The sequence below is a fragment of the Lycium barbarum genome, chromosome 11 (genome assembly GCF_019175385.1).
Source record: "Lycium barbarum isolate Lr01 chromosome 11, ASM1917538v2, whole genome shotgun sequence".
Taxonomy (NCBI): Eukaryota; Viridiplantae; Streptophyta; class Magnoliopsida; order Solanales; family Solanaceae; genus Lycium; species Lycium barbarum.
The window spans coordinates 2,539,170-2,554,870 of NC_083347.1; the positions used below are offsets into that span (position 1 = coordinate 2,539,170).

At 35.2% G+C, this 15,701-nt stretch overlaps 1 protein-coding gene and 1 long non-coding RNA gene across 4 annotated transcripts; both read left to right on the forward strand.

Annotated features, from left to right (window-relative positions):
- Positions 1 to 399: 399 nt before the first annotated feature.
- On the forward strand, positions 400 to 3,805 carry LOC132618143 (uncharacterized). Of its 2 annotated transcripts, XR_009574001.1 has the most exons (6): positions 400 to 628; positions 1,188 to 1,317; positions 1,452 to 1,608; positions 1,995 to 2,064; positions 2,635 to 3,102; positions 3,197 to 3,804. It is a non-coding gene; the product is annotated as an uncharacterized LOC132618143 (long non-coding RNA). The 2 variants fall into 2 exon arrangements; XR_009574000.1 differs by having other exon boundaries at positions 2,635 to 3,805.
- A 1,139-nt stretch (positions 3,806 to 4,944) lies between these two features.
- Positions 4,945 to 8,161, forward strand: LOC132616640 (scarecrow-like protein 21). 2 transcript variants are annotated; one of them, XM_060331187.1, is made up of 3 exons: positions 4,945 to 5,213; positions 5,989 to 6,975; positions 7,317 to 8,161. In XM_060331187.1, exons 2-3 carry the CDS (start codon positions 6,117 to 6,119, stop codon positions 8,003 to 8,005), a joined length of 1,548 nt encoding a protein of 515 aa, XP_060187170.1. In that variant the 5' UTR covers positions 4,945 to 5,213; positions 5,989 to 6,116; the 3' UTR covers positions 8,006 to 8,161. The 2 variants fall into 2 exon arrangements, with proteins under 2 accessions (XP_060187170.1, XP_060187171.1); XM_060331188.1 differs by having other exon boundaries at positions 5,994 to 6,975.
- The last annotated feature ends 7,540 nt before the right edge of the window (positions 8,162 to 15,701 follow it).

Consider the following 15,701-nt stretch of genomic DNA (forward strand, 5'->3'; position numbering starts at 1 on the left):
AAATTTATTTCTCCGTGGGCCATGTCGCCCCTGCCGTGATTTGCTCCAGCAGAAGCTGGAAAGAGGAGCTGGGATTGTTTTCCTTGCACAACTTTAGTTGTGGCTTAGTTGATTAGTTTTGCTCCAACATAATTTGTTTTTACGATTTTATTATTCCGTATGCAGGTTCTACTGGCACACTGAAACAGAAGTTTACTATCCACGAGAAAGAAAACACCAAGCGGTTCATTTCCAAATCATAATTGTACAAGATGAAAAGGTAAGTTTACTATTGTTGTACCTCCATGATAACAACGTCCAACATCTACTAAAATATTTAAGATATTTACCATTCTAATCAACTGCAGGAAGATCAAGTTTGCACACTACTGTATGGTGATGACATCGGCAAATGTCAATATGTCATAAACTGTTCAAACTTGTTGACACATATCTGATTTCAACTGCGAAGGTTAGGGAACCCCGAGCTTACTCAATACGGGTAAACAAGTTAGAATGGGTTGTCGATACGTTCACTATTGTCGAGCATAACAACAGACTTGCTAGCGGTGGTGGCAAATTGTGGCGCAATGCAGTACACCGCCAACCAAACTAAGAGATTTCGGGAGGTCAGAGTTATGGACGACAAGTAAGCCATTTAATTTCACCCATATAAGAATAACAAAATATATAGTTGAGACTCATATATGTGCAGAAAGAAACCTTTTATGTTTATTGTATGGGAAGATCTTGCCGACAATGAAGGAGCTAAGTTACTAAGACAGTTGCACGAACACCCCGTTATTCTTGCATCACGGATAGCTATTACTGACTGCCGTGGTGGTATGATCATGCTACTTCTTGTTCCCCGCAAGTGCACAACTCTTTCCCTTTACTTATTTTCCCCACCCATCAATAACTTTGTCATTTTATTTATTAATGGTATGATCATGCTACTTATTTTCCTCCACAAGTGCCCAACTCTTTCCCATTATTTATTTTCCCCACCCATCAATAACTTTTTCATTTTTATTTATCAATAAATTCTGGAAACGTAGTTTCAATTGTCAAAAAGGTACAACTCAACAATTTTAATCGATCCTCTCTACGTGCAAGCAACTACATTAACAAACTGGTGCGAAACAATCTTACCGTCTGTTACTTATATGTAAAATATATATTCATAATATTTACCGTGGCCTTTACAGGGCAAAGGCCAATGAGAAAATGCTAATGGCATACACTTTGAGAAGCTCCTCGGCCTGACCTTCATCGCTGAATCTTAATTCTTAACCTATTGACGATGAAATAGTATTCATTGCTTCGCAATCTTCTACGGTGAGTATTAAATAATATGATCTTATGTAATAATAGCGACTTGCAGCTCCTTTGTGATGTTTTCCTATATTTCTGTATTTAGCTAGTGCTATATTTTTGTATTTAGCTAATATCATCGCGTGTTTCTACCATAGGTGCAAAATTTTTCTGTAGAAGGCGAAATATCATTTCCCGACCATTTCCAGTTTTTTACATGCTTGCGTGTTCGGAATGCAAACATCTTGGGCGAAGTAAAGCAAAAAGAGAGGTTCAATGCCTGAAATGCAACGTACACAGAATGTAGGTCCCAAGGTAACAACAACTCCTGAATAAATGATTTTAGTACGATTTTTGTTCCAAGACTTAAAATACTTATTGTTAGACCTAAAATCTATCATATTGAACTACCGGTCGGCTATTCGATTTCTGGTTTGGATACCTAACAGCCTTGACATTTTGATTTGAAATATGGAAGCTGAGCCTTTCCGCAAACAGAATAGCCTCTTTCTCTGACTACATGTATCTTTAAATTTTGCATCCTGACAATTATACATTCTTAGGCATAACGAAGGACCAATTATTTTGTTGCAATGTAACACTAATTTAATGGAAAAGCACCACATTTACCAATCTTCCAAACTAGATCTTTTTAATAATATATCTGCAGGCACTTATTTGTAATTATGTTCTCATCGCAGATGCTACTTTGAGCTTGCCATTACAGACGGCGGCGGCACAGCCACAACAACAGTGTCAGAAACCTTGCTTGTAAGAATGCTGTCCATGATAGCTGAATATATACGATTTTTGTTATAAGACCTAAAATACTTGTCTCTAGACCTAAAATCTATCATATTGAACTACCGATCGCCTATTCGATTTCTGGTTTGGATACCTAACAGCAGGGGCGGAGCCACATTGGCTCCAGGGGGTTCCTCGGCGAAAAATTACAGTGTATTTTCAAAGTTAAAATTATTTTATTATGTATATATAGTGGATGTTGAATCCCCTGACTTCTTCGTGTATTTACCTTTTAGAATTTTTGAACCCCCTAGATGAAAATCCTGGCTCCGCCGCTGCCTAACAGCCTTGACATTTTGATTTGAAATATGGAAGATGAGCCTTTCCGAAAAGAAAGTAGCCTCTTTCTCTGACTACATGTATCTTTAAATTTTGCATCCTGGCAATAATACGCTCTTAAGCATAACGAAGGACCAATTATTTTGTTGCAATGTCATACTAATTTAATGGAAAAGTACCACAGTTACCAATCTTCCAAATTAGATCTTTTTAATAATATATCTGCAGTACTTATTTGTAAATCTGTTCCCATCACAGATGCCACTTTGAGCTTGACATTACAGATGGCAGGGGCAGTCACAACAACAGTGTCAGAAACCTTTGCTGTAAGAATGTTGTCCATGACAGCTGAACAGATAACTCTCACTATTAAGGTGCACACATTTATACTGAAATAAATATAACATATTATCCTCCTTTATCATTATATTAGTACAACATCTTATTATGTAGATCCTATCAGTGTGCTCTGTTTTTGACCTTATCCTTATACTGAATCATTGCCTATCGCTCATATCAAGCGACAGTTTGCTCATAAACTATTCAGCCTTCACCTTCAAAAGTCACTATTCAGAACGCCATACAAAAATGCTGGCACACTGGTCGTCTGATCTTGCACTGAAAAACAACCCATGTTTTCCCCAGAATGTCCAAAGTCTGTGCTTCCCGGTGAAGGAAGTAAGAAACAAAAAATGGCAGCCCCACTCATACGAAGAAACAGTGAAGGTTAGAAACACAAACTAAGCATTCCAAGTACTTGAAATAACATATTCTCTATAATATGTTTATTCTCTTGCAATACTTATTTTAATTTACATAGGTAGCAGAAACCAAAGCTTGAGGGTGGTCAACGCTCAGTCATGTCGTGTGGCATGTATAGCTGGATTTTGATAGCAATTCCGACCTCATATAATCGACTGCCTCAATGAAGTATTTCTCTTCTTGTGTAATGATTGTGAGTAGTGCGTACGTCTATGCTGTGGCATGTACAACTGGACTTTGACAGCCCACACCAACCGCAGATATCGGCCGCCTCAGCAAACTGTCCAAATTTTTTATTTAAATACCTGTGAATAGTGTGCCTGTCTTTTATGTAAAGTCACTGTGGTCACTACTTTGCATGTTGAAAATGTTTGTTTCAGTGAGGTATGTTCTTCAGTATATTTTACCTTTTTGCTTCCACTTGCGATAATTGTAGGAGAACTCTTCAAAATAGAAATGAACACCTCTATTGTGATACAACCTACATATCATGTACATATGTATTATTTAAGAGTGAAAAATATTGAAGACATTTCACATCTTTCACAAACATTGCACCAACAACTTTGGATCCAAATGTGTGTTCATACTTCAAAATTAACATCTCTCAACTACTGTATGTTCAATTTCTCAACATAAATACAGAACAATTCATTGGGTATGCACGGGCAGCTGCCCACTAGTATATATATAAATAAGAAAAGCAGAAAGAAACTGGTAACTTCTTATTTATTTTTTGTCGAACTTTAAATGTAGTACTCTCTGCATTCAATTAAAGTGATTTCGTAGTTTACATACCATCACTGAAAAGAAAAAACAAAAGTGAAGACTTTTTTTTTTTGTTTGGAGTAATTTGAGTGTTGCTTAAACAAAACTACAATAGTAGGTGCAATGTAATTCTTAGATTATAGATTATAGAGTAACACAAATTACAAGTGTGCAAAAAAGTCTTTTTTCTTTACAAAGGGCCAAATTATTTTTTTGGCACTTGCAATGACAAACATGAGACGTCATAAAAAAGAGCTAAGCTTTTAAGATATCTTAGAAGAGAAATTAAGATGGTCAATTATGGACAACAAAAGGTAGGTTGTTTAACTTAGACGTTATTTAATGTAGGGATTAGGGAATGGCCAAAAGGTTGGCATTAATTTGCTAGGAATAAATGCAATATTTATCCTTTGGCCGTGGAGTTAGGTATATGGAGCTTCCCTATAACAGTCAAAACTAAAAAGTCTCCAACATTTATAATTGTTTCATATCCAAAATATTCCCGCAAGATTAATTTAAAGGAAAGCACTCTCTGGCAGAGATTTCGTCATTGTTCGAACTCGAGACCATCTCATTCATGTCACTACACCCTTGATAGTCTCCAATAGTTTACTTAGTGTTGCACTGACGTACCTCATTATTGGATGATGTTTGACTGGACATAAATTTTTATATATATATAAATGGTAAAGTTGCTATCATGTGACGAGGAGGTCACAAATTCAAGCAGTGGAAACAGCCTCTTGCAGAAATGCAGGGTAAGAGTGCGTACAATAGACCCTTGTGTCCGGCCCTTTCTTGGACTCCGCACACAGTGGGAGCTTAATTCACTCCGGGCTGCCTTTTAGACCTCACCTGATGGGATTTTACTAGTAGTATAAAAAAGAAAGATTACTGAGATTTTAAATATGCTACACAGTTTTTTATGACAAATTTAAAATGAAATTATTTTTAAATATAAAAGAGTATTAATTCCTTTTTAAAAGGAAAGAGTATAATATGGTCAAATGGTCAATGATGCTTGTAATCCCATCAACACGTTTAATACTGACTACAAATATCTTCCCAACCCAAGTCAAGCGACAAAATCAGCGTTAACTTTTTTTTCTGATTTTTATTACAATGTTGAAAATCAAGATTTGATAACTTTCATTTAGTCATTTTTTCAGCTGGCTTCTTGACCACTAGTGGCCAAGAGAGATAAGGTCTTCTCAAAATAGAATATGCCTTGTTTAAAGTTAGCATTTTTTATGATTAATTCACTTATGTTCTTGAATTTCTGCTTAAGATTTCTTCTCTGATATCAGGTATGTTTTCTTTTTCACTTTATTTCATAATCTGAAGAGTTGGGTAGATTTAATTCTTGGAAAATTCGAATCTTTTTGTATAAACTTGAAGCCCCTTTTTAATTCTTGAAAAAATTGGATCTTTTTGTATAAACTTGATACCCCTTTTTAATTCTTAAAAAATTGAATCTTTTTGTATAAACTTGAAACCCCTTTTGCTTTCTTTGTGTTTTTTTTTTTTTGTGTGTGTGTGGGGGGGGGGGGGGGGGTTATTTTCTTCATGTTTAGCTAATTTCTGGTGTAAGGATGCAAGTGGTGAGGTTCAGTTTTTTTTTTGGGTTCTGTGGATGGGAGTTTTTTATTTGCCAGTAAATCAGAGATGAATTTAATGAATTTCTTTGATAATTAAGGTTTTCAGTCTCTATATGGAAGATCTACAGGACCAAAGGCAGTGGGGACCGAATCCTTTACCCTAGACTTTTTTTTAAAAAAATTGTGAAAAGGAAAGGTTGCAATTTTGGTTAAAGTTCTTTTATTTGATATGATGATGATATGAGTTGAGCTTAAATGAAGCAGTGGAGATTCATATAGCCGACGACTGAGGTGTAGTTTTATTGGTTAAAGTATTGGGACTGAGGCGTAGTTGTTATATTGGTTAAAGTGTTTTTTAGGACTATGAACAATAAACATTTGTTCAACACTCTACTAAATTAAGTTCAAGCTGTTCTTTATAATATGTTCTTCTGATTTCGCATTTGTGACAATTGAAATGTTTTTTGTTAAACTTCTCCCACAGGACAGTCTGATCATTGAAAATGTGTTATGGGTGTGAATGCTAAAGTTGGAGCTGGAGGACTTTTTAACGTAAGTGAACAAGGTGTATGCTGGAATTTATTGTGCTAAACCGGTTGAGAATATTTCACAATGAGGCCTTCTCAAAACCCTGAGGATATGAATAAGCTCAACATGTTCTATAACCAGCCCGGAGAGGATCAAGAATCATTTTCCCTGCCTTCCATTAACAATCCAAACAACAGCCAGTCGTTCTATGCTGATCTTGGTCAGCGGACACAGTTCTCTGCCTTAAAACCCGATCAAATCTGCTATGTTGACTCATCGACTGGAAATTCAAGTGAATTTGTTTCTGATATATGTCCTTCAGAAATGCATCATTCTCCTGATGATACGTATCACTCTTCAGGTAACAGTTCGTGTTTCACTAGTGATGTTACTGACCTGAAGCACAAGTTAAGGGAACTTGAAAATGCCATGCTGGGGCCCGATTTAGAAAGCTTGGAATCATATAATACTACACCATTGGCTGCAGCCAATCAAATTTCATCGGAGTCCGATAAATTGGTTGAAATGCTAATTGCTTGTGCTAAAGCAATAGAGGAGAATAATTTGATAACAGCTGAATGGTTAATGTCGGAACTACGCTTGGTGGTATCAGTTTGTGGGTCCCCAATACAACGTTTAGGAGCCTATATGCTGGAAGGTTTAGTTGCAAGATTGGCCTCCTCGGGTAGCTCCATCTACAAGGCCTTAAGGTGCAAAGAGCCTACTAGCGTTGAGTTATTCTCGTACATGCACTTCCTTTATGAAATCTGCCCGTACTTCAAGTTTGGATATTTGTCAGCAAATGGTGCAATTGTTGATGCCATGAAAGATGAGAACTCGATTCATATAATCGATTTCCAGATCGCCCAGGGTAGCCAGTGGATCACATTAATCCATGCTCTTGCAGCCCGGCCTGGTGGACCCCCACGAATCTGCATCACAGGTATGGGTGTCAAATGGGTGGTTTGGACTGAATGGGCGGGTCATAACCCAACAATACCCAATTCTTACTAAGTTTTAATTTCTTTGTTTGTTTTTTTCAATTTTTTCGCACCTAATCATTTTTTAGTACCTAATATAACTATCTTTTTTCTTTATTATAGCTATATATAACATATCAAATAAAAACAAGTCAAAAATATTTTGACAAGATTTCTCGTGATCAATTTGGGCTGCATATCAGCCCAAATTTTGATGAGCTGATGAATGGGCGAGTCAATGACTAACCCAAACTTGGGCGGTCATGTTTTCATTAGCTAATTTTTGCCACCCCTAAATTCACAGGGATTGATGATTCCACATCGGCTTACGCCAGAGGGGGAGGGATAGAAATTGTCGGTCAGAGGTTATCGAGTGTTGCTGCATCTTGCAATGTACCTTTCGAATTTCATCCCGTGGCTGCTTCTTGTTCCGACGTTGAGATCGAGCATCTTAAGGTTCGGCGGGGGGAACCGTTGGCTGTGAATTTTGCACTCGTCCTGCATCATATGCCCGATGAGAGTGTGGGCACTCAAAATCACAGAGACCGGCTTCTAAGGATGGTTAAAAGTTTATCTCCCAAGATTGTGACCTTAGTCGAGCAAGAGTCCAACACTAATACAGCTCAGTTCTTTCCAAGGTTTTTGGAGACATTGAACTACTACCTATCCGTATTCGAATCGATAGATGTGGCTCTACCTAGGGACCATAAACAACGAATCAACGTCGAGCAACATTGCTTGGCCCGGGAAATTGTGAACATATTAGCATGTGAAGGGGCAGAAAGAGTGGAGCGTCATGAGCTTCTTGAAAGGTGGAGGTCACGATTTTTTATGGCTGGGTTTAAACCGTATCCGTTAAGCTCTTCAGTAAATGCTACTATCAAGACCTTGCTGGATAATTATGACAAGAGTTATACGCTTGATGAGAGAAATGGCGCTCTTTATCTTGGCTGGATGACTCGAGATTTAGTTGCCTCTTGTGCTTGGAAATAGTAGTCTCCTACCGTGATTCGGTGCATGTAACTTGTAGCTTGATAATGGTAAGAGATAGTAGACCTTTTTTTTCTGTTCGTGTTAAGTTAAAAGCACTTTAATTTAATCTTGTTAGGATATGTTCTATCAGAAACTGATCAGTTTGTTTATCTTTCACATCGTGCATTTTATTGATCTTCTTAGCTCAAAAGTTGGTTCATTATGACAAAGTACTCAAAATTGATTATATTTCAGGAAATTCACATAGACAAGCTGAACGTATGCTCATTTATGAAATTTGTAATTCAGTTTAAATTATTCTGAAGCAGGTTAATACAACAGTTGAATGGATCCCTAACAATGTAAATATTTAATTATCAAGTGAATTTACAACAAAATCATATTGATTAAGCCCACTATTATCGATGTTTCCAGTAAAAAATGATATCGGGTAGCCACCTTTAGGGCCGCTTGTTGAAATATAACTAGCTTGCTAAGTATTTGAAAAATAGCCACAACTTAAAAAAAGAGAGGTGAAGACCGCTTCTTCTCCGCCTTTTCTCTTTAATTTCAGGACATTGTTACGGAGTTTCATCATGTAGAAGTGTCTAACGGTGTATAAATTTTTAATAACATCAGGTTAAGGTGACCTGCAACAATAACTACCTCTTTGTAGGCCATAGCAAATCTAATATGATAACCTACTATGATCGATTAGGTTGTACCGATGGTTGTGAAAATCATTACATATAAAGCTTTATACATTTCTACTTAATCCTAAACGTTTAGCAAAAACCACTTGTACGATATAAAACAACCCCGTTTAGGATGCGTAGCCGGATCATTTGCACTTTTTCCCCTATTTTGTGCTAGTCTATAATTTTTGACCCTCAAGAATAATTTTTTCGCGGACAAAGTATAAACTTATGTCCCATTAGAGGACAAAAATTAAAGACCAGCATATTGATCCTATCAAGCCCAGTACAGATACAATCAAGCAAATCATTATGAAACCTTCAAGAAGTAGCCATTTTTTCGTCCAAGCTCCAATTTTCCTTTGTACAATGTACATTTCCACAGGAAAATAAACGGGTCATTGGCCAAAAGCTCAATGAGTCAATGACCAACTAAACCGTAAATTGAACACTTTGCCCAAACCATTTTCTTTGAAACAAACAATAATACCACTTTGCTCAAATCCTTTTCTCTCACCCTTATAAACCCTAACCCATTCCTCTCTCTTCTTCATCAGATCTTCAAAATGGTGCTTCAACAAATTTGCAAGCACATGTATGAGTCCTTCTCTAAAAGAATTGCTAAACAAATTAAAAAGAGGCCGCTTCTCATCCAGGTTTCAGATCAACCATTAAATCATTAGCACACAAGTACAATGAAGGTGTTGTTTAGATCAGTATTTTAAAAGACAGTTTCAAAACGCCTCGGGGCGAGGCACTGACAAAACGCCCCTGGGCTCACGTGCGGGGCTTAGTTCCTGTGAGACTTACGCCCTAAGCGCCCGACTGTACGCCCTAAAAATGCCTAACGCCCAACGCTCGGGGCTCACCTAACAATTCTTACACAAATTATATGTTAAATTCTTTAATTAAGATCGTTGAGCCTCATAATTCTGTAACAAATGAATGATACTTAATAATTTTTCATCTATATAAATAAGAAAATTGGGTGTAACTCAAATAACAAGTCGTGGAATTGCATATTTACTATTTGAGAACACCGTGGGAGTGAATATCACTTAATATTTCTTTTTAAAAATACATAACCAATTTGTACATTTTCCCTTGTCATTGGTCTTTTTCCTATGTATCAAAATTATCATATTTTATTATTTCACTATTTGAAAGTAATTTTAATCTTATTCATGAAAAAGTTACGTTTCAATCATAATACTGATAAAGTTTATTGATATAAAATAAACAGTATGATAGTAATATTGTTTTAAGAAATTGTGGTTTTTTCACTGTTTCAAAGTTAAGATGTTAGAGTTGATTGGTATTCCATAATAGCTTTTGTTTTATTGCATTATTTATACTTGTATAATTATGTTATATATGATTACAAGTTGTAAGCAGGGGTGGCTAGAGGTTGAGGCTAGTAAAGCTTTTGCTATAGGCCCCCAAACTTTTAAGGCCTCAAAAATTTTTACCAATGAATTTTATGATTTAAGTTTATCTTAGATAATATTGAATATTGTAAAAAGAAGCACAAAATATCTATAACAAAAGAAAGAAAAAACACTATCCATATTTTAAGAGCAATATTTTAAAACTTTGAACTAAACTACTCAAATCTTCATATTATTAAATAAAGTTTTTATAATAAAATCCTAGGTAATGTTTTTAAAACACATGGCTAATATCTTATTGACTTGAATTGATCCTCACTAATATAAATACTAATGTTACTATATGAAATAATAGATAACAAGTATGAAAAATAAAAAAGGCAACACTATATATATATATATATATATATATATATATATATATATATATATATATATATATATATATATATATATATATATATATATATATATATATATATATATATATACATATTTATTTATTTAGTTTTCTTTTATTTTTTTTATGTAATTTGACCTATTTAAAAATATTTATTGTAATTATATTATTTTATAAAATACTAAAAATTAAATACCAATGGGGCTTATGCCTCGCTGAGGCAAATGTAAAGCGTTTCGCCTTAGGCCCCTGCCTTTGGGTTAAGGAGGTGAAACCCGATTCCAAAATTAAGATCTTGAGTGAATCCGAAGTAATAGATAAGCTTTGGACTTGATCGTCGATTTGTTCATTCTTCTGGTAAGCTTTGTCCACAATTTCCAATTTTAGCTTTCATTTTTTTCATTATTTCGATTTGTGATTGTTGTGTATATAGCTATGATAATTTTCTCTCTAAAATTTGTAATTTGTGATCCAAAACTACTTTTTAAGACCGACTAAGGTGTCGTGAGCCCGTGAATGGCATATATGAGGGTCAAGCCGACCGAATAACCTTGGATTAAGGAGGTGAAACCCAATTTCAAAGTTCAGATGATCAGTGAAACCCAAGCTTCAGATAGAGCTTCAAGTTTAATTGCGAATGTGTTCATTCTGCTGGTAAGACAAAACTTCCAATTTTACTTTCATTTTTTCAATTTGTTTGTAGTGTATATAGCTATTGTTGATTTGTGAATCATATCTGATTTCATTTTTTCGATTTGTTTGTTGTGTATATAGCTATTGTTGATTTGTGAATCAGATCTGGTTTTGCAGGATCTACATTGATCTAACACAATCAGATCTGATATGATATGATCATTTTCTCTCTAAAATTTGTAATTTGTGATCCAAATCTACTTTTTAAGACTCGAGTAAGGCGTCGTTAAGGATGGCGAAGGGGAAGGGACGGGGGACTTTTTAAAGGGGGATCAAGGGGGACCAGCACTGTGGGGGGACGGGATTATAAGGGATTTTTTGGGGTCCTCGTCCCATCCCAATTCAAGGGGAAACGGGATGGGCCTGGGGGACGGGGAAGGGGGGTGATTTTTTTAATTTATTTAAATATTTAATTTTAAAGTACTAAATAGACACAAATTTAATATAAAACTTCAAACTTAACATTTAAGAACTATTTATTTTTTATAACTTTTAACTCTTAAGAACTATTTATTTTTCTAAGGGCTATTTTTTGAACTTCTAAGGGATATTATTTTTAATTTATTACAAAATATTAAATATAATTTCAAGTCTTCATAAAATTTATAAGAACTACATTTTTTTTAGTACTTATGTGAAACAAAAAAATCAAGTAAGAACTTTATGTTTATTTATTCAAAATAGATCTTTTAAATTTCATAAAACTTGATTCAAAGTCTCAAGTACAAGAAGAGCACCTAATCTAAACAACCACCTTCTAGGAAGGGTTCTGTTTCAGTTAGGCCTCTAAGTTATAATAAGATCACCTAATCTACACAGCCACCTTCTAGGAAGGGTTCTGTTTTAACGAGGCATCTAAGTAGTTAATTATAAATTATCCACTAAAACTTGAACGGATCTATGTACATTTTTTTCTAAATGTAGTATCGCTTTCGTTGCATCCAATTCTGGAATTAGCACTGTTGCTTGACCGTCCATAAGTTCCATGCCATCATCACTGTTAGTGTTGATTATCTCTTCATATTCTTCTTCTTCTTGACGGGTTAATTTTGGTAGCCCACAATTTCTTCTTTCTGCGCTGATCCAATCCCTGAATAAGACAGAAATCTCCAATCTATCTTGTGCTAATGAATGTCTATGATGTCCGAGTTGAAATCTTGCAGTGCTAAAAGTTGCCTCCGAAGCTACTGATGATGATTGACTAGTTAGGATATCTCGAGCCATTTTTTAGAGTAATGGAAATGACTTGTCACGCTCCCTCCACCATCCTAAAATATCTTCATTGTCGTCGTTGTCCACAATGATGCTTTCCAATCCCTGATTAAGATAAGATTCAAGATCACTTTCATTTTGAGTAGAAGCAATACCAAGCCATGCAACATCCATTGATTTATCAAATTTTCTATTGCCAAATTTAACCTTTTTTTTTTTTAAGGACGTTGATTTCCACTTCTATTTTCCAAAGATTTATAATTATTATATATTATTTTAGCTTTTAATTCTATGCTACGTTTACACTCTTCAACATTTGGATGTTCGTTAGGAGGAATTTCTAACTGCAAATAAACTTTGTCAGCAAGTCCCTGAGCACCTCTTAATTTTAAAGACGGGTCAAGTATACAAGCAATCAAATAAACATCGGGAATAGGAAAAAATACTTTTTAAATTTGAGAATCATTTCATCAACGGCTTCCTCATGTTCGTTTGATTCTCTATATTCCGCAAATAGTTTTGTAAGTCCATAAATATAAAATAACATTTGTGCAATTGTAGGATAGTATTGACAGGCAAATGGTTTTTTTGCAATATAAAAAATTTCTAAAAAAATACATTGCCCTTCAATTTCATTCCAATCACTATCTTGTATTTGTTCATTGGGATGATAATGATGTGCATTAAAAACATATTGAAGCGGTTTTTGATATTGGTGAGCAACAAGTAGCATTTCATATAAAGAATTCCACCTAGTACAAATTTCTTTTGGAATTTTTCTAACAGGCAAATTTTGCTCAACACAATATTTTTTAAACAAACTAATTCTACTTTATTTATGACAAGCATATCGTATTTTTTTTAGATAACCTTCAAATAAATCAAGACCGCCTTTTACAACTAAATTAAAAACATGGCATGCACATCGGACATGAAAAATATCAAGGTTAATTGGGAAAAAATTTATAGCCATAAGTTCAGCACTCTTAGTCATGGAAGAAGCATTATCAAATGTAACAGTTAATACTTTGTCAAGAAGACCATATAATTGCAAAACGTCTTGAACATTTGTAGAAATATAAGAACCTGTTTTTTTCTCATCAATATATTTATAACTAAGTATACGCTTTTGCATATTCCAATTATGATCAATCCAATGTGCTGTAACACATAAATAATCATTGCCATTAACACTGCGACCTATATCAGAAGTGACAGACACTCTAGTATCTAAGTGATGGAACACACAACACATATATTGACAATAATCACTTTGAAATTTAAAAACATCGGCTCTAACAGTGAATCTAGGAATACCTTGAAAAATAGGGTTATACATAGCTCTAATATAATGCACAGAACCGGGGTAGAAGAAAAACTAAAAGGCAAGCCACAAACCGCAACCATTTTAGCTAGTTCTTCACGATCTCTATCTTTATTATAAGCAATTTGAGTGACGCGCGATTAGAAGGATTTAAAGTTTGTTGGACCATATTAGGTCCCCCAACGGATCCACCGGGAGCGACACTACTAGCGCCGGTCGGTATGTTTCTAAGTATGGTTTTCCAACATATGTTCTCAAGTGTCTATCTAAACCACCAGTCCCACCCGCCCCTCCACCGCTTCCGTGTTTTTTAACTTCTTTACATTTGTGACAAGTAGCATATTGTTTAGCTTTATCTAAAGTCATGAATTTCCATACGGGAGTATTTCTAGGACGTTCGCCTTAGTCGTACCTGGGTAGGAGGTTTCGGGGGAAGACCAGCTCCAGACTGAGATGTAGTCCGAGTTGGAGCTTTGATAACAGGACTAGTAGGTGTCTCATTTAAATCTAATTCCTCTCCTTCTCCTTCTCCTTCTTCTTCTTCTTCTTCTTCTTCTTCTTCTTCTTCTTCTTCTTCTTCTTCTTCTTCTTCTAATTTTTCAAATTCATCAAAATCTAAATTACCATAAGCTCTATCTAAGGCTTCATTTTGTAATTCTAAATCTTCTGGAATAGGAGGAAAACCGGGGGGAGAATTAAAATCAATTTCATCAACATGAGTGAAATCGTCCGTATTGTTTCTAAATTGAATTTTGAATTTACTAGAAGAACCACATTTACCCTTACTACTACGGCTAAAAGGGTTAGGGATATCGACAGTTTTACCTATGATAGGGATCTTAATTTTTTTAGACATATTTTCAAAGTATAATAAAATAAAATATGAAAATTAATTGAAAAAAAGATGCAAATAAAATGCAAGAATTAAATAATTAAAGGATGGAATGAGTGTACCAAACGTCTGTGTAAAAGCAGACGTAACCGTAAACGTTGAAATTGAAATTTTGTTGCTAGAAGCTTGAAAGTTGCTCCAAAATTCAAATATTGCCCAATTCACCAAAATAATAATAATAATACTTCACCAAATATTAGAGAGAGATATAATTGATAACAAATATTAGAGAGAGAGAGAGAGAGAGAGAGAGAGAGAGAGAGAATTGATGGATGATTTGTGTAAAAATGAAAAAGAATGAAGAGGTATTTATAGTTTAGAATTTGGATTAAAATGCAATTTATTAAACTATGGGGGTGATATTTTTTTTTTTTTGGGAAGGGGGACTCCAAACAGTATGATTTTGGACTCAGTCGTTGGAGTCCCATCGTTCATATTCTTGGGAAGGCCCCCTTTAAACGGTCAGATTCAACTAAAAAAAAACCAGAGGGTCGGGACCGAGTCAACCGGTCCGGTACCGGGACTGACCGAGATTTTTCCACCCTTCCGTCCCACTACCCTTCCCCCTACCCCCTCTGCCCGATCCCCCTAAAGTGACCAGGATCGGGACGGGACCGACCCGGCCCCACTGACACCTTTAGGTGCCTTGAGCTCGTAACTGGCATATGAGGGTCAACCGACTGAATAACTATACACTAATAAAGACACTTAATAGTATTTTGGGAAATTTTACTAGTACATGTATAAGTTAGAAAGGAATCTATTGTAACCCTTTGAAATAATTTTCCAATTATATAAAGATTAGGTCAACTCGACCTCTATACAATAAAATGTGTATATAGCTATTGTTGAATTCGATGGTATAGAGCTCACAACGTATCATCCTCTAGTTGCACATTTAGCCTATGATGCAAACCACAAGTAGAAATGGTCTAGGAGCTGCCTCAACTTGATGACAATCAAGATTAGGGAGATAGCTCCAACACGACTAGCTGTACACCACAAAAGCACACTTTTAATTCAAGTTACTTTATTGAAAGCACACTCTTAATTCAAGTTACTTTATTGAACAGGCTAGTAAAGCAGAATGGGATTATCAACAATTTAAAGCTA

Coding starts and splice junctions, on each gene's coding strand:
- LOC132616640 (XM_060331187.1), top strand. CDS start 6,117: ATGAGGCCTTCTCAAAACCCTGAGGATATGAATAAGCTCAACATGTTC. Junction 6,976..7,316: donor CCCACGAATCTGCATCACAG/GTATGGGTGTCA, acceptor CTAAATTCACAG/GGATTGATGATTCCACATCG.